The 22207-nt window shown below is 41.1% G+C and overlaps 1 protein-coding gene across 1 annotated transcript in view; it reads left to right on the top strand.

Moving 5' to 3' along the window:
- Positions 1 to 22207, top strand: part of Vwa8 (von Willebrand factor A domain containing 8) — a 335644-nt gene that overhangs the window by 148082 nt on the left and 165355 nt on the right. The window contains exons 15-19 of the mRNA XM_052190877.1: positions 5296 to 5464; positions 6849 to 6926; positions 12599 to 12714; positions 19505 to 19611; positions 21442 to 21548. Of these exons, the coding sequence (XP_052046837.1) occupies positions 5296 to 5464; positions 6849 to 6926; positions 12599 to 12714; positions 19505 to 19611; positions 21442 to 21548 (577 nt within the window). The remainder of the gene's footprint in view (positions 1 to 5295; positions 5465 to 6848; positions 6927 to 12598; positions 12715 to 19504; positions 19612 to 21441; positions 21549 to 22207) is intronic.

Raw genomic sequence — 22207 nt, 5'->3', positions numbered from 1 at the left:
AACAATCGCAATCCAAGGCTCATAGTAGACTACTTAGTGTTTTATTTTTGATTGATTTATTTACTTTTATGTGTGTTAGTGTATTACCTACCTGTATGAATGTGTACCACATGAGTTCCTGGTGTCCACAGAGATCAGAAGAGGCCACCAGATCCCCTGGAACTGGAGTTAGATGGTTGTGAAACACTATGTAGGTGCTGGAAATTAATACAATCCTTTGCAAGTGATCTGCTGATCTGTCTCCAGCTCTGGTAAATGTTTTTGAATGAGTGGATTGTCTTAAGTTGAGATAGACTTTAGACAGCCAAGGTAAAGTGATTGCTTAGGCTATCAGTCTCTTCACTAGGACTACCTTGATGTACTTTCATAAAATGATACCTTGATAGCAGCATAGGGTCCCAGAATGAACAGTGATGGCTGTAGGCTCCCAACGCTTCCAACTTCATGGCATGAACCCAGTTTCAAAATAATATTTGTCTCCCTCATTGTTTACTAGTTCTTCCAAGGGTCATAACCTTGGTCATGTCCAGATTTGGGGTTTTACATTTTCCTCAGGCAGTCATATGCCTAACCACCATTAGAAATGTTAACGTTTCTTGTATTGTCATACCGAGAGTCATGGTCACTGCGATTAAAAATAGTGTGACGGCCTGAATACCAACCACACCTACTCTCTACAGGAAATGCAGACCAAAATAGAACTACTTCCTTTAATGAAGTGCTTCTTTAATGAAGCCCCTTTCCAAACATTTTTTGGAAAGAGGGAATACAAACTCTAGTGTCTGTTCTTGCTGGAGTTTGATGCAGGGAAGCAATACTGATTGCAACCTGTACCTGAGTGTACTTAGATATGCCCTACTAGTTTTTATTTTTAGTTACTATTTTGTTTTTGTTGGCTGTTATTGAATGTTGAAAATAGTTCACAGTCTCTGAGTCTTTAGTAGTTGCTGTTGAATCAGACCAACATTTACAGAGTGCATTCTGCAGGCGGCCCTTTACCCTCACTGTGTTAGACGTGGGTACAGTGTGAATCTTCTCTCTGACCTTCCTAGGAGCTGCAGCGTGTTTTCAAACAATGAGTTCATAAAAGAAACCAACAAATTTGAGGGAGGACCACTATTTTATGTGTTTTGGTTCCTAAATACAACCCTGAAGGAAATTCTGATTTTTGAAACTAATCCTGACCATTTTTATGGTCAAGGAGCAGTGAGGTATCATTACTTTTTATTGTGCATTCTGTTCATCTGTTGATACAGAGACTACAGCTTCTCACATAGATTCAGGTTGAGACTAGCTTTTCAGCAGGAGAATGTTTTAGTTCTCATCCTTTACCACTCACTGTCCTTGTTTTTAAAGAACTTAGAAAGGAGTCTTTGATCATGGCGATTAGATGCAGCAACACCCACTTACTTACCTGTTATTTATTTCCTTGCTTCAACCAGTGCTCAGCCCCTGTGTGGTACGCATTAGGAATGTCTCCATGCCGTGCAGTCCTTGCATGGGAAGAACGGAACTTGTGGCCTGTGCTCACATCTGTGCCACTTCTTGGTTTTGATGGGCACATTAGTATTATGCCATAGGAGGCCAATTTTAAACTTCTGTTGCAGCCCGCGATCTATGGTATTATAGAAACCTTCTATATCAGTCTTTTAAGCCATTTAAATACATTTTCAACCAAGACGTAGTATAATTCCCTTCAAAAGACTGGAGCTTAATGAAGTCTTACTTCATTAGGAAGAGCTTTGTTTAGGTGTAATTGATCTGTGGCACTGTGTATTTATCGTATCCCATTTGATCATTTTTGTATATGCTTATGAATTCATTTCCACAACCAAGACAATGAGCAGATTTATATTTCTTGAAACACCTTTGTACCCTTGAGAAGGCGGCCCTCCTGTCCTCGCCTTCCTCTTGCGGTCACTATGTGTAGCTCATTTTGGTTTGTTTATAGTCAGAGTCACTGTGTGCACTCCGTTTAGCTGGATTTTCCACTCAGTTCCTGTTGTACTGGTTCATGTTCATCCCATCCCGTCCCATTTTATTTATTCTATTTTTATTATGATTGGTTTTTGAGACAGACTTCTCTCTGGAGCCAAAGCTGTCCTGGAACTCACTTTGTATAACAGGCTGGCCTTGAACAGCAGAGATCTGCCTGCTTCTGCCTCCAGAGTGCTGGGATCAATGCATGTGCCGCCACAGCTTGCTTCATTCCATTTTATAATAAAGAACATTAGAAAAGATTTTAAATTCTCAAACCTAGCTTGTATCCACAAACATATTAAACCCCAATACTCTTCAAATAGTTAAAAAATACATTTTTAGCTTCTAACATCTTTAATCCTTAGGAAATAATTCATGTTTATCTGAAGGAAAAGCCATAGCTTGAATTCTACTTGTTTTTGTTATCATTGTTAATTTTAACAAAGTCAGACCTAACCTTGACTTTATATATTTATAGTCTCTGTTTATGTTCTTGTAGTGAAGAAGTGCCACTTTAGTCCATCAGCCTCAGGATTACCCCACTGACAGACTCTACTCTCTAATATGCAGACTTAGGAAACGTAGGGTCTGGAAATATCTCCCCGTGTAACTATTTGTATCCTAGGAAGCCTTCGGGGAGACCCTAGAAGACTGAAAGGTCCTTCTCGTCCTGTTACTCAGTGGTTCAGTGGCTGTCTTTATTGTCAGCACGTACCTTTCGGCCCAGCACATAAGCCGTATCTGGATTGGTCCCCTTCAGGCTGCCAGCTCCCTCCCTCCAGGCCTTGTAAGAAGCAAGAGGACAAAGCAGGCTATGGACAGTGTGTGTTCCGGGCAAGGCCCATCCCCATGTCTATACCCAGCCCCAGCTGCCCTTGGTTCAGTTGTTGTTCTGCTGACTCTGCAGCTTAGCTGTGCTGTGTGCCTCCTGCTCCTTGGCTTGAGAACACTCACTAGGCTTCCCGTTGGCTTGTCTGTTGGATTTTAACTGTTATTCCTGATTTACTGTCCCTCCTCGTAAGTGAGAAACTGTATTTGCAGCTTTAATTTTCTGCAGCCATGCCATGCTCTTTGCCCTACCTTCTGCCCAGCCCCAGCTAGGAGTCCGAAGGATCCAGGATGACTCTGGCATCTGTAACTGAACTGCAGGAAGTCATCTGTAGTTAGCAATCACCTTAGCTGATGGAGAACCTGTGATAAGCTGCCTTTTCTGAGGATCCTCGTGCAGTGTCTGCTGAGGTACAGATGCCAAACAACTCTGAGAGACTCCTGGGGACATGAGGGCCCGGTCTGTATTATAGTCCTTCTCTGCTTGAATACACATACACACACACACACACACACAGACACACACACGTGCACGCACGCATTATGTATGTCTTCTTTTTAAAAAAATCTCAGTGAAGTGAAATATCTTACGTACTTCTAATAATTCACTCCATCTTACATCTTTAGGATGGTAACTTCCAAAGTTGCTTTTCTCTCGCCTTACAAATAATGATATGACCTCAAAAATTTATGCAATCAGGACTTACAGCTGCCCACTGTCAAGTTGCCTCTTCCTCTCCTCTGAAGTCTTCAAAGTTGTTCGGATTTCACCTAGACCCACCTCCCGATGCTCCAGCCTCCTTATCCTGTAACTCTTGGGTTCTGCAATTGCCAGCGGTACAATGCCAATTTCATAGCTGGATTTTTATTTTCTTTAAAACCTTAGCAAGTACCTGAACCTTTAGCTATTTTCTGTCAGCAAGAACTCTATTACCCTCTTAAAAAATGTTTTGTTACTGATTATTATTAGTAGGATTAATTAAAAACAAAACCCCAACAGTGCCACCCACCTGGCTGAACCATAATACAGGGACCTTATTTTCTGGCTTCCGCAGCCCCTCAGACACTCCACTGCCCAGGAGAAGTGCATCCCTGCCCTCCTCCGTGTCCCTGGAGATTGGCAAGCTCCCACAGATTCCTAGCAGAGATTTGTTAAATCAATTTTAAAATTGTAACATGTTTGTGTCAATGACAAATGCCTTCAGCTTTAAGGAGGAAACGCAAAAATCACTTAAAGAAATACAGGAGAACTTTGATCAACAGGCAGAAATCATGAAAGAGGAAACACAAAAATCTCTTAAAGAATTAGAGGAAAACACAAACAAGCAAATGACGGAACTGAGCAAAAACTTCCAGGATCTAAAAACAGAAGTAGAAACAACTAAGAAAGCACAAAGGGAGACAACTTTGGAGATAGAAAACCTCGGGAAGAAATCAGGGACCATAGACGCAAATATCAACAACAGAATACAAGAGATAGAAGAAAGAATCTCAAATGCCGAAGATACCATAGAAACCATGGGCTCAACAGTTAAAGAAAATGCAAAATGCAAAAAGCTTGTAACCCAAAACATCCAGGAAATCCAGGACACAATGAGAAAGCCAAATCTAAGGATTATAGACATTGATGAGAGTGAAGATTTACAACTTAAAGGGCCAGCAAATATCTTCAACAAAATTATGGAAGAAAACTTCCCTAACCTAAAGAGAGAGATGCCCATGAATATACAAGAAGCCTACAGAACTCCAAACAGACTGGACCAGAACAGAACTACCTCCCATCACATAATAATCAAAACACCAAATGTACTAAACAAAGAGAGAATACTTAGGGCAGTAAGAGAAAAAGTGCAAGTAACATATAAAGGAAGACCTATCAGAATTACACCAGACTTCTCACCAGAGACCATGAAAGCTAGAAGATCCTGGGCAGAGCTCATGCAGACTCTAAGAGAACACAAATGCCAGCCGAGACTACTATACCCAGCTAAACTCTCAATTACTATAGATGGAGAAGCCTTTTTAATTTCTAAATACTCCCTTGCTGACCTAATTATAAATTTAATGTGACCTCATATGCCTGGCTTAAGTGACTATATTTTGAAATATTTCTCCACCCCAAATGATGCCTGTTTCTCTGATTCATACAGAGTGGGCTGCTTATAAGGCAGATTTGAAAAGGCTTTAGGTGGCTGTATAAACAAGGAGGATCTATGTAATGAGTATGTATTGGTGTGCTTGCATTTCAAGGGATTTCGGAGCAGTCACTGTGGGAGGCCTAGGGTTTCATGAGCACATACTGTGCACTTAGCAGTAATTATTTCAGTCTCTTACGCTTGAAATTTAGGATTTTTTTTCAAAGTCCATTCTTTGGATAACAGCGCTGACATTATAAATAGAATGACAGTTTTATTGCTGAGCTCCAGGCCTCACGTCCCAGTCTCTACTGTGAACAGTTATGTTCTGTTCTTTCCTTCTTTCCTTCAGGTCCATTTTTCCTATCCACCCCTCCTTCAGAATCATTGCGTTGGCAGAGCCCCCAGTTGCTGGAAGCACGACACAGCAGTGGCTGGGACCAGAATTCTTAACCATGTTCTTTTTCCATCACATGAAGCCACTTGTGAAAAGTGAAGAGCTCCAAGTGATAAAGGAGACGGTAAGAGCGAGGCCTGTGCTGGGCGGGGGCTGCGCCACTCTCACAGAAGCTGCCAGACCCTGCGGACCAGAACCTAGAGTTACCTAGTGGTCCCTGCAGCTCTGTCGTCTCTCTGAGAGCCATGGTTTCAGTTCCACCATAACCCAGCACTGCGTTTAGCTCTCTGGGAGCTCTGGAAGTGTTCTGTTTAGTGGGGTTGCATGGCCCATGCTAAATAAAACATTTCAAAACTCAGTCTCTCCACATACATCAAGTAGCCACTTGAGAGTCTTTTATCTAATGAATTAGGCAGCAAAGAAAAAGAGCACATTTTCCAACATCATAGAAAGTTCTGTTTGACTGTGCTATTCTGTATTACTACTAATCAACATTTTACATAAGTGAGACTATGGATTAAAATACTAGAAATATTGTTTGATTTGGGGGTCTGTGTGAGCAGTTATGGGTGAAGGCACAGTCTTTTAAGGCTCAGCACATTAGTTCTAAATGCCAGGTTTTACTATGTGCCGGCTTCTGGAGCTCAGGTAGATTAGTCATGGGTTCTTCGTCTGGAAATGAGAGTAATTTTATGCTCTATACTACAGGATTTATTTTTAAATTAAGAAATTTAAGGTATTCATAAAATAGAATTAGGATTTCTTAAATTCTAGTTACTTAATGGCTAAAGAAACTTGGAATCAGTGTATTTTCAAAATGATTATATGATGCCACCAATATCTTTATTTACTCTTTTATATTAAAAATATTAACATATTATTGTGTCAGTAGAAATTATTTATTTGCATTAAAGTTTTTGTAATTAAAAGAAATATGTGTTATTTGTGCAAATGCTCTTCAGAGTTCTTTGAATTGAACATGATCATTCTGGATTTGAACTCTTGGCAAAAGTCCTGCCTCAGCCTCCCAAGTGTCATTAGCCACCATACCCAGCAACTACGTGCTTCAAAAGTCTCTGAGAAAGATCTTGAACATTCATTTGTGCACAGGAATCCTTTTGGGCCACCTAGTAACTGGATGTAGGCACATAATATATGCATTAGATTATACCAAAATTAAATGCCTGGTATGGATTAATATTCTCCTGTGCGAGTTTGATTTCAGTAAGAAAATGCCTGACTTGGCTCTGAAGCCCCGTGGTGAAGCTGACAAAGCAGGAGCTGGTGTCCGTGGGCGTGCCCAATGCCAGCTTCCTGTCAGTGCTCTGGCTGCATGCAGAGAAGGGTGGCTTACTTTTATTTGCTTGGCTGTTCAAAGAACGCCAGGCCTCAGGTGTTTGCTGAAAAAAATGAAGTGGTAACTTTATGACTTCAGCGTGGGCTCAGAGACTATACACTCTTCTGGCATTATTTGCTGAATGTCTTCATTTACTTCCCTCATAAAATAGGTTCCAAATGTTCCTCAGGAAGCGCTGGAGAAATTGCTGTCAGTCACTCACAGACTCAGGGAGACCCAGGATCCCACAGTAAGTCTGGGCTCTCCCTGCTGCTTTTCTGTTGCTGACTTGCTCAGTCTTCAGCCACTGCCCTTGTCCCATGTACTGTGCGTTGCCCTGTGCAGTGTCACCCTGACAGCCCTGCCTTGCGCGTTGTGATCCTTCCTGGCTCGGGCATGGAGGGTGACCCAGCTCCAGAGGAATCGCTGAGGTCCTGCAGCTCTGCTCCATCCCTCCCCCTCTTTGCTGAGGAGCACCCTCTATTCTTAAGCTGTTGCCTAGGCCTTCTTCTTTGGCTTCTAATTTATCTTTGCTGACAGACTGTTCATATTTCTATTTCAGGAAAAACACAATTATTCTCTATAAAGAACTGGTTAAATGTCTGTGCATGTGCATAGAGGCCTCAGAGCACAGCTGAATCCTTGCTTTCCTCCCACCATGTGGGTGCCAGGGATCGCACGCAGGGTTGGCAGGCCTGGTAGCGGGCACCTTTACCACTGAGCCATCTTGCTCACCCAGGGGCAATAATTCTGTCTTTTTTTTAATCTGTAAAATGGGGCAAGGATCTCATAAGACAAGTATAGTGATTAAACATAAATGCATATGTTTTTAAATTTGTCTTAGAAGTTGCTTAATAAATAGTAGTTTCTTTGTTGAATGGGATACTTTAGGTTCATTATAAATTCAACATATCTCTTAAATAACTATCTCTATTCATGTTCCTGATTTAATCTGCTGAATTGCCTATATTTGAAGCCTTGCTATCTCCTGGTCTGTGCCTTTCTGATATGGTCACTTAATCTGAAAGCAGGTCTCTCCGGTGGCCAGGAGGGTGAATGTGTTGTTATCTGCAGTCAGAAATTGTCCTTGTCTCAGACTTTCACAAAGTTTGTCCTGGAATATTACTTCCTCTTTATTGACCCTTCACTAGTGACTCTCTGAAGCACAGCTTTCTGCTAGTTTTTCTACAAAAGCTTAACAAACTGTCATTGCTATTTTAACAAATTGTGTCTTGATTAAGACCTGTTTGGTGTGGACGGAAGATTTTGAAGTCAGCCACATTGGAAGTGCCAGCAGCTGCACGCCTGGGCCTCCCAGGAGAACTAACTCCCTCTTAGTTCCTTCTCCTTCCGGAGACTGCTACCAGCATTCCTCCATTCACACTCTCACTGCGCAAGCCTTCCCTGGTGTTCCCACACCTCTGCTGTATCTGGGTTGAATTTTCTCCTGCCTCCTTACAGAGCGATGCATGAGACTGCATTTGGGGAGTCTCCAAATTAATCCAAGATAATGTCCTGTTTTAAAAATTCTTAATCTCATCTCCAAAGACATCTTTGCCATAAAAAGTATCATTCCTAAGCTGAGAGAGAGAGAGAGAGAGAGAGAGAGAGAGAGAGAGAGAGAGAGAGAGAATGAATGAATGAATGAATATGAGAATGCACAAACATCGTTTAGGGCTGAGCACTGCACAGTTACCTGTTCCCCACACTTTGAACAGTTGTGAGTTTCTATATTAACCCCCATCCGCTGCATGAGGAAATTTCTGTGCCTAGAGTGAGGTTTCCATTAGTCTCTGGATATAAGAATACGTGTTTAGAAGCCAGGTTGACACTGTGTCCTCCTAAGAAAACAGCAGGAGTAGGACTGTGACCCTCGCAGTCTGAGTTCTGGCCCACACTACAATACCAGGTCTGAGTTCCCCTGTGGAACAGGACTTAAGTCCAGTTACAACACAGCTGGCTGTCCCACAATAGTCATGCCACTGCTGCATCAATGGGCGTGTCTTATAGGCTGTGCTCTCAGGGGTCACGGCCAGGAGGGACTGTTGATGGCTTTTCTTTCCACTCAGTGTTCAGAGCGCCTTCTGATATGAAATGGGGCGGGCAGGCAGGCAGGCAGGCAGGCAGGCTTCTTGTCCTTGGCCATTCTGATTAGTGCCGGGTGTGTTGCATCTACTTTGTGTGTTCCTCTCCTCGGTGGCTTTAGGACTGTTCCATTGCCCCCAGTAGATTTGTTAAGATGTCACATTTCCAGTCATTCTTTTCCAAGGCAGTGTGGTTCCGAGGCATCTTCCTTGCCATCTCGTTTGTGTCTTCTCCTCTTGCCTCAAGCCTCTCAGAGGGCTTACGATTCTAGGCACGATAGACATGGTACATTCTGTTGTCTCTTTGTCCCTTGGCTTTTCTTTGTTTTCCTTCTCTGTGGATCTGCAGACTCGGGATCTTTGCTTGCAGTACAGTAAGTATTTAGCAGCTCTCTGATAGAACAATGACTAAATGAGTCTTCCGTATTGTCCATGGAGTGATCTTTCTCAGTGGATCTCCACACTTCTTGTTATTCATTGTTTGAGGGATCCATTGCTTTTGTCCGTAGACTGAGGACTTACTGTGCTGCTGCTGCTTCTGCTGTGACTCCCCGACTGTGCCAACCTCATTTCCTCAGCCTCTGCTAAAGCCTCTCCGCTCTGCTCACACTTAGCTTGGTGCTATTTTTAACTTTAGCACACATTAAAATTTCTCTTCTTTAGAAATGCCTAGAATGTGCTTTCTCTCCATTGGCTTGTCCTCTGGGTCCCTATTCTGCTAGGTCTCTGTCTCGGTCCTCTAAGGAGAAGTTACATGTACCTCCCAGTCGGCTTTCGTGACTCTAGAAATACTCAATATACTGACCCATCATAGTTGCTTGCAGTTTATTTTTAGCTCTCCAATTAGTACTTGAACTCTCTAAGTCTGGGACTTGTTCAGTCTTCTACTCTGACTTTCTAACTGGAACCTGACAGATAATAGATACTTAAATCCTTGAGGAATGAATGGAGATTTAATTAACAATTTATTAAGAGATCATCTCTAGGCTGCTCTTCTGACAGGGCTACTATATGTGTATATATATACATACATACATATATATATGGGAAATAATTCTTTAAGAGGAAGAAAAACATTAATTTTGCTCATGTCTCATGAGATCTTTTGTATTTTAAGCAGTTGCGGGTACTAATAATTGTGCTAATATGAAAAACCCTTTGAGTGTGCCTTTAGTTTGCATAACCATGGTAACCAAGGAATGTACTTCACATTCTCACCTTCCTTTCTACAAGATAAAATTGCTGTTAGAAATTTGATATTACAATGCTAAATACACTAGGACTTTTAAAATTAAAGTCTATTCTGAATTTTTAATTGACAGTCTGAAAGCAGGAGTTACTAAGTCCTTTATTCAACCCAAAAATGGTTCACATAAGACTTAGTTCTGGTGTTTAAACAGTAGATGCTATTGTAAAGAATTTGGTGCTGTCCAGTGAAGGAATTGTTCTTCAAACCTGTGTGAAACCTTCAGGGTTTGCTAGGATGAGATACAAAGACCAGGTAATCCTAGGGTTCAAGACTGGGATGTTGGGGCTCAGGAAGTTATATAGTTTATTATTAAACTGTTGGAAGGATCATGTTGGGGTGCATTTCTCAGACTTTGTGTGGTTAAAATAGGAACTTTTCATAGTCTAAGATATTAAGGCTGGGAATTCCTGAATTCTCTGTTTTCTGGCGTAGCAGTAAGTACTTATCCACAGCTCTGCCGCCTTCTTTCTGCCCCTAGCAGGTATTCAGGTCATTTGCTGCCACCTTTTCTTCTCTCTTGGTGTCATAACCTTACTGTAGGACTTTGTCTTTTTGAGGAAAGACTAATGAGACAGCATCTGCGTCTGGTCTCTGTTTGTTTGTTTGTTTGTTTGTTTGTTTTTCTGCACTATTGCCAATCAAGTTAGACCTCAGGATGGTGAAGTCCTGCTTGTAAGAGCATCCCACACCTTTGAGACCAGAGTCATTTATGGCGTCATCGGTGGTACAGGGTGGTTGGAGAGCGGGCCTTCTAGAAGTATGACTGGTAGGCAGCTCACGCCCAGCATGGCTCTATATTCCTTTTGCTGTCCTGCCCTTGTCCATTTCTCCTGCTCATGTGACTACTTTAAGCCACATTTGTCAGTGTTTTGCTTTGTTTTGACTTATTTTAGCATTCAATTACATATCACTATTAATTGAAATGTATGGTTCTTTATACTTAAGCATTCTCTATGTCAAGAATGCACATTTACTGAGAACAAGGATTCACCAAAACATTTCCATGTAAATGAATTCTTTGGAACTTGGTTAAAGGGGGTTGGGGGGGGGAAATTGGTGGTGCAGCTGTTGGTCTGATTCCTGGTCTGGTCCTGAAAGGCCGAGTAACTCAGGTTACAGCCAAAGCACAGCAAACCTTGTAGGGCTGTGATGCTTGAGCGTGGGTGGTTGATGCTCCTAGTGGGTCCTCTTGCTGCTAAAATGCTCAGGGTCACTCTGCCACCATCTTCCCTCTTTGTAACAGTTCACTTGGCCTTAGTGACCTCTCAGAGGTCAAATAGCTTCAGAAGGCATCATTACACTGCCTTATCCTCAACCATGCTGTTGATCTGAGTTGTGAACTAGTAGGGCAGTAATAATTTGATTCATTACAATTGTGTGTGTGGGTCTCTGTGAGTGTGTGTGGTTGCTTTCATTGTAAGGAGGCCACCTGGCTCATCTGTTGTTTTGGGGCATTCCTATCATCTCTGTCACTTATGGGCTACCCCCCATCTTCTCTTATTTGTGGAGTGCCCAATTATGTCTGTCATTTCTTGGGCACCCCTACCATATCAGTCGTTTGAGAGGTACCCCATAATCACTAAGTTGGGCACCCCATCATTTCTGTCATTTGTGGGGTACCCCATTATCTCTGTCCTCTGTGGGGCAACCCCATTGTTATTTGTGGGGCAATCCCATTGTCTCTGTCATTGTGGGGCACCCCCCATCCTCTCTATCACTTGTTGAGTACCTGTATCATCTGTTATTTTGGGCCTGTGCTAAGTGCTATAGAATCCTTTTAGAATTTAATCCTCAGAACAGTTTCATAGGGGAAGGTACTGTTAGTGTCATCTTAAAGATGCAGGAACAGACTGGAGAAATTACATCCTCAGTCAAAATTGCATGGCTAGTAAGAACCGACTTGTCTGACTTTAAAGCCAACAAGCATTAAAGCTTTACTGTGCTCCTGCCAAGAGAATTTAAAGTGTGAGTCAGTGGATACTCTGACTTTCCTGGAGCCTTGGCTCTGTATTAGCAACGGTATTACTGAAATTAACAACTGCACTAGTGCCTTTCTGAAATTTGGGGCAAGTGTAGGAAAACAAAAGAGAACTTATTCCCTGTTAGGAAAAGGGTTACAGTTGCAATCTGCCACTGAGGTAATAAACTGGTTGACATCCTTGTGGTCAGCCACCTGAACTGTCCACGATTCCTTTTTTGTATTTCAGAAACCACAGATTTGCTTAGAGCTGTGAGTTCAGAATATCTTAACAAGTCAGCTGTGTGAAGAAGAAAAGCGAGAATAGTCAATTGTACGTAAGGGTTTGTGAGGCAGGTGTGACCTGCATCTAGAACAGCCTTCTCTACTTAATCCTTCCCCCACTGAGAGACCTCAGTTAAATTTAATTGATAAATGCTTTCTATAGATTAGTAAAACTATCCTGGAGGCTATTTTACGTATAACATGGGTTCTATTCATTTTTATCCATAACTCATTCCTTGCACATATTTAAATTTGGCCTTGTCCCTCAGGAATAGTGGATTGTGCAGTGACATCTATCTACAGGGGTATCAACGAGTTGAAGTGAAACTGTCTCTGCCTTTTCATAGGCACAGTCCTTGGCAGCCTCGCTTTCCACCCGCCAGCTGTTACGGATCTCTCGCCGGCTCTCGCAGTATCCCAACGAAAATCTTCATTATGCCATTACCAAAGCCTGTCTTTCCAGGTAATTCTGTTCCCCTTTTGCCAGAGTTCAAATCCCTGACCCTTGGCTAGAATGGTACCATAAAATAGATTTAGTTTATGGTACTATCCCTGTTCACAGTCTGTAAAAAGTATTGTATTAACCACATAGCTGGTTCAGCCTTGCTCTCAGTTATGAGACCATTCTTGATATTTATTCAGGAATAAAAGCAAGGTTACGGATGGTTTAGTGGTAGAGAATGCCCTGAATTCAATCCATAGTGCCAGAACATAAAATAAGAATGAATTAAATACATTTCCCAAGTGATTTACAAATGAGGAAACTGTTTTAGTCACTTACTTGGGTCACACCTTGAGTAAATCCTGTGTTGAGTGTATGGTAAGCATGGGTCCGCTGAGTTAGCCTCCCTGAGCACTGGGATTGCTACTTCCCAAATTTGTTCTGCAACTTTTTGTTTTAATAGTACTGATCCTATAGCTAAATTTCATAAAACTAACATCTTTTTGTGTATACCAAGAGTTCATATATCAGTCAGGAAGTGATTATAATCTGCATTTGCCTGCAGAATTTTCTTACAAAATCATGTTTGAATGAAATTATTTTAAAAGATTAATAAGGGCTGGAGGGATATCTCAGTGGTTCAGAACACTAGATATTCTTACAGAGGACCTGCGTTCAGTTTCTAGCATCCAAATGACAGCTCACAGCTGTCTGTAATTCCAGTCCCAAAGGATCTAGAGTTCTCTTCTGGATTCCATGATACCAGGCACACATGTGGCAACAGACAAGAGCATCCATACATTAAATAAATCATTTTAAAGAGAATGTATTCTCTAAAAATAAAAGATTAACAAGAAAAGATTAATAACAGTTCCCAATAGACAGTTTTTCTTAGATTATTTTATATACCTTAATATTTTCTTATTTTAGACTAGTATTTTTAATGATACTAGTTCCTCTTGTTGTCTGCTCATTGACAAGAGGAATTAAAGGAGACATATTTGGTTTAGGGAACTTTGCAATTGTCCTTTGTGCAACTTTTTTTGTAAATGCCTTGTGCTATATGACTTGATTTTTCTCTCCCTGTGGTGCATCCAACTGAGCTAAGATTCTGTTTGCAGCAGAATTCCTTGAATAGCCCATAGTTATAAGAATAACTAATAATAATATAAGAATATTAATCTTGTGTTTTAAACTGAATATTAGAAAACGAATTTTGAAGCAAAGAAGCCTCATCTGTGTATTTTAAAGTCATAAGCTACACAGACTACAGACATTTATCCTTATTATTTACAGCATAGTTTGTTTTGGGCAGGGCTTGAGAGCAGAAATGCAAATCCTCAGTGCTAAGCAAAGTAGGCAGTTTAGAAGATTAGGGAAAATAATACAGTGGGCATAGTAGACGAAAATAGTCACTACGACCTGTAAGATTCTTTGTTTAAGAAAGTAACCGTGTATCTAGAAATAAGAACTAATGGGAGAAATAAAGAAGGTAAGAAGAATGACTACAAAACAGCCACAAGCAGTGAGAATATGGAAAGGTAAAGGGGAAATACCACAGCTGTTCATCGAGGAGTAGATGAGTTAGACATGAGGCATCCATGACGGGTCTCAGCAGTTACACAGATGACGTGAACTACACTGAAAGCATGAGCTGTGGAGAGTTGGACAGCACACACTGGTGGTGCTCCACAGCCGGGTACAGGAAGTGGAGCACTGTGGCTCTGCCACTGAGTAAGCAAAATGCTCTGAAATCCTTTGAGATGATGGTTGCCCTGCTATGAATGCAGTTAGAATAGCTGCATCATACACGTTAGGCAAATCGTGCAGGTGGAAGTTTTGCATCAATAAATCTACTATTAAAATAAAGTTCAACCAGAATAAGAAAAGGCTGATATTATGGTTACCAAAAAGTTAGTGCTAGATTTTAATGAACAGGATCTGTGGATTTGGGTGTATGAGACAGTATCTTCAGCAGTGCCCCTGACTGTAAAGCAATAAAGTAGACAGTCTGCTGCCCTTTTTGACTGAAGTGGTTTTGCTCTTGTGACCAGAGAATGATAAGAAATCTTGCCATCTCTCTGGAATTTGTGTGGGAAAGAAAGTCTGGTGTATAAAATCCAGTGTCCATGGGGCCTGGTGCAAGTATGGGGTCTATGTTGACAATCTTATTAGGGTAGAAATTACAAGGTGCTATTTTAAGTTAACTCATTCAGAGTTTGGCTTGCATAGGCTAGCAACCCAGTATGCGTCAATACTTTTACTACCCAAGGTATTAAGCAGTCCATCTGAATATAAGGTCACAATCAAAAATTAGAAACTGGAGAAATGGCACAGCAATTAACAGCACTGGCTGCTCTTGCAGAGGACCTGGGTTCATATAGTGGCTTGTGGCCATCCGTAAGTCCAATGCCAAGGGACCCACCCCCCTCTTCTGGCCCCTGTGGGCATTAGTTACTTAAGTGGTAAAGAGACATAAGTGGGCAAAAACACTTAAAAACAATAATTTTTTTATGTTAAACTATACTTGAGAAACAAGTTGTGAAGGAGATTTGTCAGATAGAACAGTGATAAATAGAACTCTAGGAACCCAATGTAAAATATTTGATTTCCCAGTGAATATACTTCAGATGGTATAAATGTAAGGAAAGTCAGCATAAAAGAGACCTGGAGTTGTGAATTTGAAAGAAAAAGTAAACAGAAATGTGTAACTAGATCTTTGAAATAAGATTCCTACTGGGCTAATGAATAGTAGAGACAGAGCTGTAGAAGCATTGATGTGGGCAGAAGCTAGCACAGCAAGTTAGAGAGGCAAAATGAATTGATTGTTGGTAAGCAAAAGATAGCAGGAGAAAAGACTGAGATCCGCCGAGTGGAACTTTTGTGGGGTCTGCTAGGGATTAAACCCAAAGTCCTGTGCATACTAAAGTACACCCCAGTCTTTGAATAGAATGAGAAACAGGAATTATTCCAGAAGATTTTAACTAAGAGTGTTCTAGATCAGTACGATGTGAGTTTATACGTTGAGACGTGTCAGCTCTCAGGTGGGGCAAATGAAGCAATTCTCCTGATGTAACAATACTACTCAGCAATAAGGACAGTCCTAAACATTTCAGGAGAAAGTCTGCAAGGAAACAAGAGTTAGGCATAGAACTTGAGAACAGCCACAGTAGATTCCTAGCAGAATTAGATTTCTGTGGTATAAGTGAGAAAAAAAGATTTGATAAAAACCCAATTCCCCAAGCTTCTGTAAGGCGAAGGCCACTGTCAATAGGGCAAAATGGCAACCAACAGATTGGGAAACGATCTTTACCAATCCTACATCCAATACAGGGCTAATATCCAGTGTATACAAAGAACTCAAGAAGTTAGACTCCAGAGAACCAAATCACCCTATTAAAATAGGGGGTACAGAGTAACACAAAGAATTCTCAACTGAGGAATACCAGATGGCTGAGAAACACCTAAAAAATGTTCAATGTCCTTAATCATCAGGGAAATGCAAATCCAAACAACCCTGAGATTCCACCTCACACCAGTCAGAATGGCTAAGGTCAAAAACTCAGGGGACAGCAGATACTGGTAAGGATGTGGAGAAAGAGAAATACTCCTCCATTGCTGGTGGGATTGCAAACTGGCAAAACCACTCTGGAAATCAGTCTGACGGTTCCTCAGAAAATTGGACATAATACTACCTGGGGACCCAACTATACCACTCCTGAGCATATACCCAGAAGATGTTCCAACAAAGGATACATGCTCCACTATGTTCATAGCAGTCATATTTATAATAGTCAGAAGCTGGAAACAACCCAGATGTCCCTCAACAGAGGAATATGTACAGAAAATGTGGTACGTTTATACAATGGAGTACTACTCAGCTATTAAAAACAATGACTTTATGAAATTCACAGAAAAATGGATGGAACTTGAAAATATAATCCTGAGTGAGGTAACCTAATCACAAGAGAACACACATGGTATGCACTCACTGATAAGTGGATATTAGCCCAAAAGCTCGGAATACCCAAGATATAATTCACAGAACACCTGAAGCTCAAGAAGAAGGAAGACCAAAGTGTGGGTGCCTCAGACCTTCTTAGAAGGGGGAACAAAATACTAACGGGAGCAAATATGGAGACAAGGTGTTGACTAGAAACTGAATGAAAGGCCATCCAGAGACTGCCCCACCTGGGGATCCATCTCAAATACAGTCACTGAACCCAGACACTGTTGTGGATGCCAAGAAGTACATGCTGACAGAAGCCTGATATAGCTGTCTCCTGAGGGCTTCCTCCAGAGCCTGACAAAAACAGAGGCAGATGCTTGTAGCCAACTATTGGACTGAGCATGGGGTCCCCAATGGAGGAGTTAGAAGGGTTTGCAACCCCAGAGGAAGAACAACCAGATCAAACAACCAGACTACCCAGAGCTCCCAGGGACTAAACCACCAACCAAAGAGTACATATGGAGGGACCCATGGCTCCAGCAGCATATGAAGCAGAGGATGGCCTTGTTGGACATCAAAAGGAGGAGAGGCCCTTGGTCCTGTGAAGGCTGGATGCCCTGGCGTAGGGGAATGGGAGGGTGGGGAGGCAGGAGTGGGTTGGTGTATGGGTGGGGGAACACCCTCATAGAAGCAGAGGGAGGGGGATGCGATAGTTTTCAGGGTAGGGGGACTGGGAAAGGGGATAACATTTGAAATGTAAATGAAGAAAATATCCAGTTAAAAAAATGAAAAGTAAAAAAGACTGCAGTTTCCCAGCTACAGCCAAACTTCTAGTAACTCTGGAATATTCTTAGTAAATCATAGATAAGAACAAAGTTCTTCAACGTGATAAAGACTGCTGACTTGAAATATGCAGCAAACATTTCTCATGGAAAAATACTTGGCATAGTTCCTTCAGCATTAGGAGAAAATGTTTATTGTATCTTCTTCACTTTTATCCACTGTGTCTGCCCAAGATTACATGATTGGTCATAGTAAAAGTATTCAAGAGACACTCATGTAAATTACTAGAACAAATAGAGTCTAATGAAGTTCTTATGTGCACAGATCGATGCCATTCTTGTACTCTTGCTGATGAGAGTCAGTCAAATAAATGACATGCTGTCCTTTTGTGGAGGAAAGAATCAATCGATTGATGGCTGTCAGTGGGAAGCTCTCCTTATGGCTACATAGAAGAGAGACTCATTGTTATAAAAATGCCCTCCCAACAGTCTGCATGTGCATAGTCAGTGTCCCACAGTTAATAGTGAATTTGACAAGTGAGTCTCAGATTGGCATGGAAAAAGAAAGCTCCAAAAATAGCCAAGAAAAAATCTGAGTAAAGTGTTGTAATCAGATAGTGTCTGTTGTGTAGCTATATCTTCATAACCACCGTTACCGCAAAGAAACTGAAACCTTAGAAGCTCAAGATTTGTGAAGCTTGCTGTATGTGAATACATCATTATTAATGAAGAAATGGATGGACATGCCAACAAAGGGTTAAGACTAACATCGTCTTATAAAAAAAAGGAAAATCCGGTTATGTACCCAAAAGAGTGTAAGCCAATGTGGAAGCTAAAGCCAACAACTAGGAGCATGCTTGACAAAGCTCATGATCAAGGATGGACTAGCACCAGAAATCTGCAAATCAGAAAGGAAAAGAACTGGGACTGCGTAGGCAAAGGATTGACATGTGCAGGGAATGAGTGATTCCAATTCGCAGTTAGCATTTGGCAGGATACTGACCTTATTTCTGATCAAGCAGGTGGAATAGGCAAGAAGTCCCAGTACCACTCTACATTTCATTTTTTTTAATAGTCTCTGAAGTTTTCTGGAATGTTAACATATTTTAGAGTTCTTAAATGTTTACTTCTTACTCTCTTAAATAGATAATTGCATGTGATAACTAGTATTTTCAGTGTTCTCAGAGGACCACAGTAAAGGCGTGTTTCCTTATCACCCTGGAAGCCTTTGGAAATGGAGTGGAACACCCTGTCACCTGTCTGGTCCGCCCATCCTGTCACCCTTAGCAAACCTACAGTGGGGCATCGTCCTGCCAGCCTCAGAGAAACGAGAAACAGGCAGGAAGGAACCAAAAAAATGTTGCTGCATGAAGTGGGTTTTCCTTTCTTAATAACCTCTTTTCATATAGAAGCAATGAAAGGAACTGAATTTCATTAAGACTTTAAGACAAAAATGAAAAGTTTCATAAAATACCCGTAAAGTATTTATTAAGCAGATAAATTAGGAGAAACCAGCCTAGTGCTAGGCTGTGTTTTGCTCTTGCTCTTTGTCTGAAATATCACGCAGTCCTTCACCTTCTGCTCTGCATACGACTCCAGGGTTGTAGCATACAACTACAGATTATTTCTGTGACAATAAAATAGGTAAAAAGAGATTTCTTAATGGAAGGAAACACAAAGATGAATTATCTTTCTGTAATTTATGTTTAAAAAGTAAGGAAAAACCACATTAATCTATTTTTGCTGATTTAAATTTGTGATTGCCACCTTAGAGCAGTCTAGAATATTGCTGTTTTATTTACTTCAGAAAAATTTGATATGCCACAATATACAATTACACAATAAACAGGAAGTACACAAAATCTACTTATGAAAGCAAAGTTTTCATCATAATTTGCAAAATGTATATAAATGAATATTGATATTACATATAAACTTAGTCATTAACAATTACACAAACATGTGCTTTACACACACTCTCTCCTTAATTGGTTGCAATTAGTGAAGGTTTGTGTGTTAAAAGATGCTTGAGAACTGAAGAAAGTATTGAGTTCATCACGTCCTCCATCCCTCTTACTAGGTTCTTACCAAGTCTCGCTCAGTCAGCACTGGAGAAGAATCTGGCAGATGCCTCAATAGAAACTAACGCTGATGATAGCCTGGAGCCAGAACTGGAGAATTACAAGTGTAAGTACTTGACTTGGCTGGTTGGAGATAACATAGCAATGACTAGACACTGGGAACCAGAGCTTTCAATAAAGCTCTTTTTAAATCCATTTTGTTTTGTGTATTGTACTGAACAAGTGAATCTATATTTCTTTCTTTAAGAATCAGTTTGGGGTCAGGCACAGTGGTAAATGCTATAAATTCAAGGCCAGTCTGGTCTACAAAGTGAGTTCAAGATAGCCAGGGTTGTCACACAAGAGAAACCCTGTCTCCAAAAACAAAAGCCAAAGTCAAAGCCCAACAAATAAAAACTAGTCTGAAGCCATTTTTTGATATCACTTCTTTCAATGAATATAAGGCAAACCTCTGCCTCCCACTCTGTGTGTGTACCAAGAGTCAGCTTGATGCTAACATACTAAAGGTTTTAGACGTTTCTGTGGTAGATCAACTTGTCTAGTTTTGACAAGTGTGTCTTTCCAAATGTGTTTCACCATATAGACTAGAGTTCTCTTTTCTTCATGCATTTGCATTTTGAGGGCTTCTAGTTCTCCTTGTGGAGCATGTCAGGGATCATTTCCTAGGGTGACATAGACTAAAGTGAGGAGAGCTCCCTCTAGACCCCCTTCACCCCAGAGCCACCTCTCCTGCCTGCCCATAAGTAGAAGCTTGAACTGGGGAGACTGAACACTCTAAAAGTTTCCTGTCCTTCAGTTAGAACACAGGGAGATTCCCCATTCTTAATGGAAGTCCTTGTCTTTTTTGTTCAAAGCATCAAGTGTGTGACTGTCCTCCAGTGTGGCTGCTTTTGTGATTAGTGGCTTAGTAACTGTGGCTATATTGAATCAAGAATTTAGTATTAAGGAAATTGAATGAATTTTTAAAAATAAAACTATAAATTTGATATTTATAGATCTGAACAGATGTGCAGAGGCTGCTCACAGAGACATGATAGCCCTGGACATATAGAATCCTAACGTTATTTGATTAGAGCTGGTAACCTATCTGAGAAAGATTGTGTTGTCAGGATGGTAGATTGCTCAGTCTGGGAAAGGTCAGGCCCAGCAGCATCCATCTAAGCTTCCTGTAGGGCTGAGGACCTGAATGAGGAGATTGTTCACTTGACTGTCTTCATTCATCTTAAAAGCTACAGTCTTATGGAGAATGTATTTAATTCCCTCTCCTTGTTGAGAGCCCAGGCCCACTGAACAACCTTCTCATGAGGGCCTGCTCTCCATGCAGGTCTCTCTCTGCGTAATGTGGTGATGGCAATCTGTGTAACATGGTCATATAAAAGCAATGCCATATTCTCCAATTCTGGCTTTTTATCAGAATATATGTTTAATGTTCTCCTGAAATGATATTTGCCCTTATTTTTGATGGTAAAACCAGGCTGTGAGCTTACAAGGCTAACAACTTTGGCAGACCTTCACAGACAGTATGAGACTTCTTGAAAAACAGCGAGGCTGCTTTCTCCCCGTGTTATCAGTAAGCATTGTTTGTATGAGCAAAGTGATGCTGAAAGCCTCTGTCTACCGAATGTGCGTGCTCTGTTACTGAGCTCTGATGGTGTTGCTAGACCCTTCCATTGTGTGTGTGACTCAGCAGGTAGGTGTATAAGTCGGTTCATGGCCACAGTTTTGCTGTTTTCCTTTGTGGACCTATACTGGGTGTACAGTATAAGCTGGAGAGCTACAATATTTTGGGTTTATTTTTTTATTTGCTTAATTTAAATGCTAAAGAGCTGGCAGGTTACAGAGGCCGCCTTGTGCTATGTGTCGGCCAGACTAGGCTTCTCTGGATCTTAGCAAGACCCTGCTGAGACTAATGCTCTGTCCTGTACAAAATGTTCAGGTGAAGTAGTCGCCGGGTCTCTGAAGATTGGCACTGTCAGTGTGCCAGTGCACAATGCCCAGGAGAAGATGAAAGTGCCTGATGTTCTTTTCTACGACAATGTTCAGGTGAGAACATTGCTTCGTGGTCTTGGGCTAATCACGTCATAGGTGTCCATTCTGATCCAAATGTTACTGACGTGTAATTGAAGTCATGATCTCCCAAGCTCAGTTCAGGTAAAGAATGAAGTGCTGAAATATTTTTAATTACAGTGATAAAAGACTTCCTTCCAATGGTTAAAATTAGAGGAGTTACTGCTATAGGTTACTGCTATAGGTTTAAATGTGCATGTTATGTGCACACTGTATGACTGTGCTCAAGGCTAGTAAAATATTTTATTCAGTGAAAGCAAACAGCCTACTGGTTATCACTTTGGTGTCTAGTTAAGTCCTCACTGCAGCTCCCAGGAGGGAAGCATCTCATTCATCCCATCCTTCCCGGTCTTCCGGCTGCATAGTCCAAGGGTCCCCTTTGCTGTGCTTTCCGTTTTTTCTTTGGGGAGTGGACTGTAGAGATTTTGCCTTTAAACCGTACCAGTAATTGTGGACTGTTTCGGAAGACACAGAAACAAGTTTGAACTTAGAAGCTTTATTATTATGATTCATTTCTGTAAGACTTGGTTTTAGTAAATATTTCTGAAAATGTTTTCTATTTCTTCCAGTTATCTATTTCTTTTATAATAAAAGCATGCTTATTTTTTGTAATTCTTATTTGCTAATCTGCATGT

This window comes from Apodemus sylvaticus, chromosome 8 (assembly GCF_947179515.1).
Source record: "Apodemus sylvaticus chromosome 8, mApoSyl1.1, whole genome shotgun sequence".
Classification (NCBI taxonomy): domain Eukaryota; kingdom Metazoa; phylum Chordata; class Mammalia; order Rodentia; family Muridae; genus Apodemus; species Apodemus sylvaticus.
This window is presented reverse-complemented; position numbering and strand designations above follow the sequence as displayed.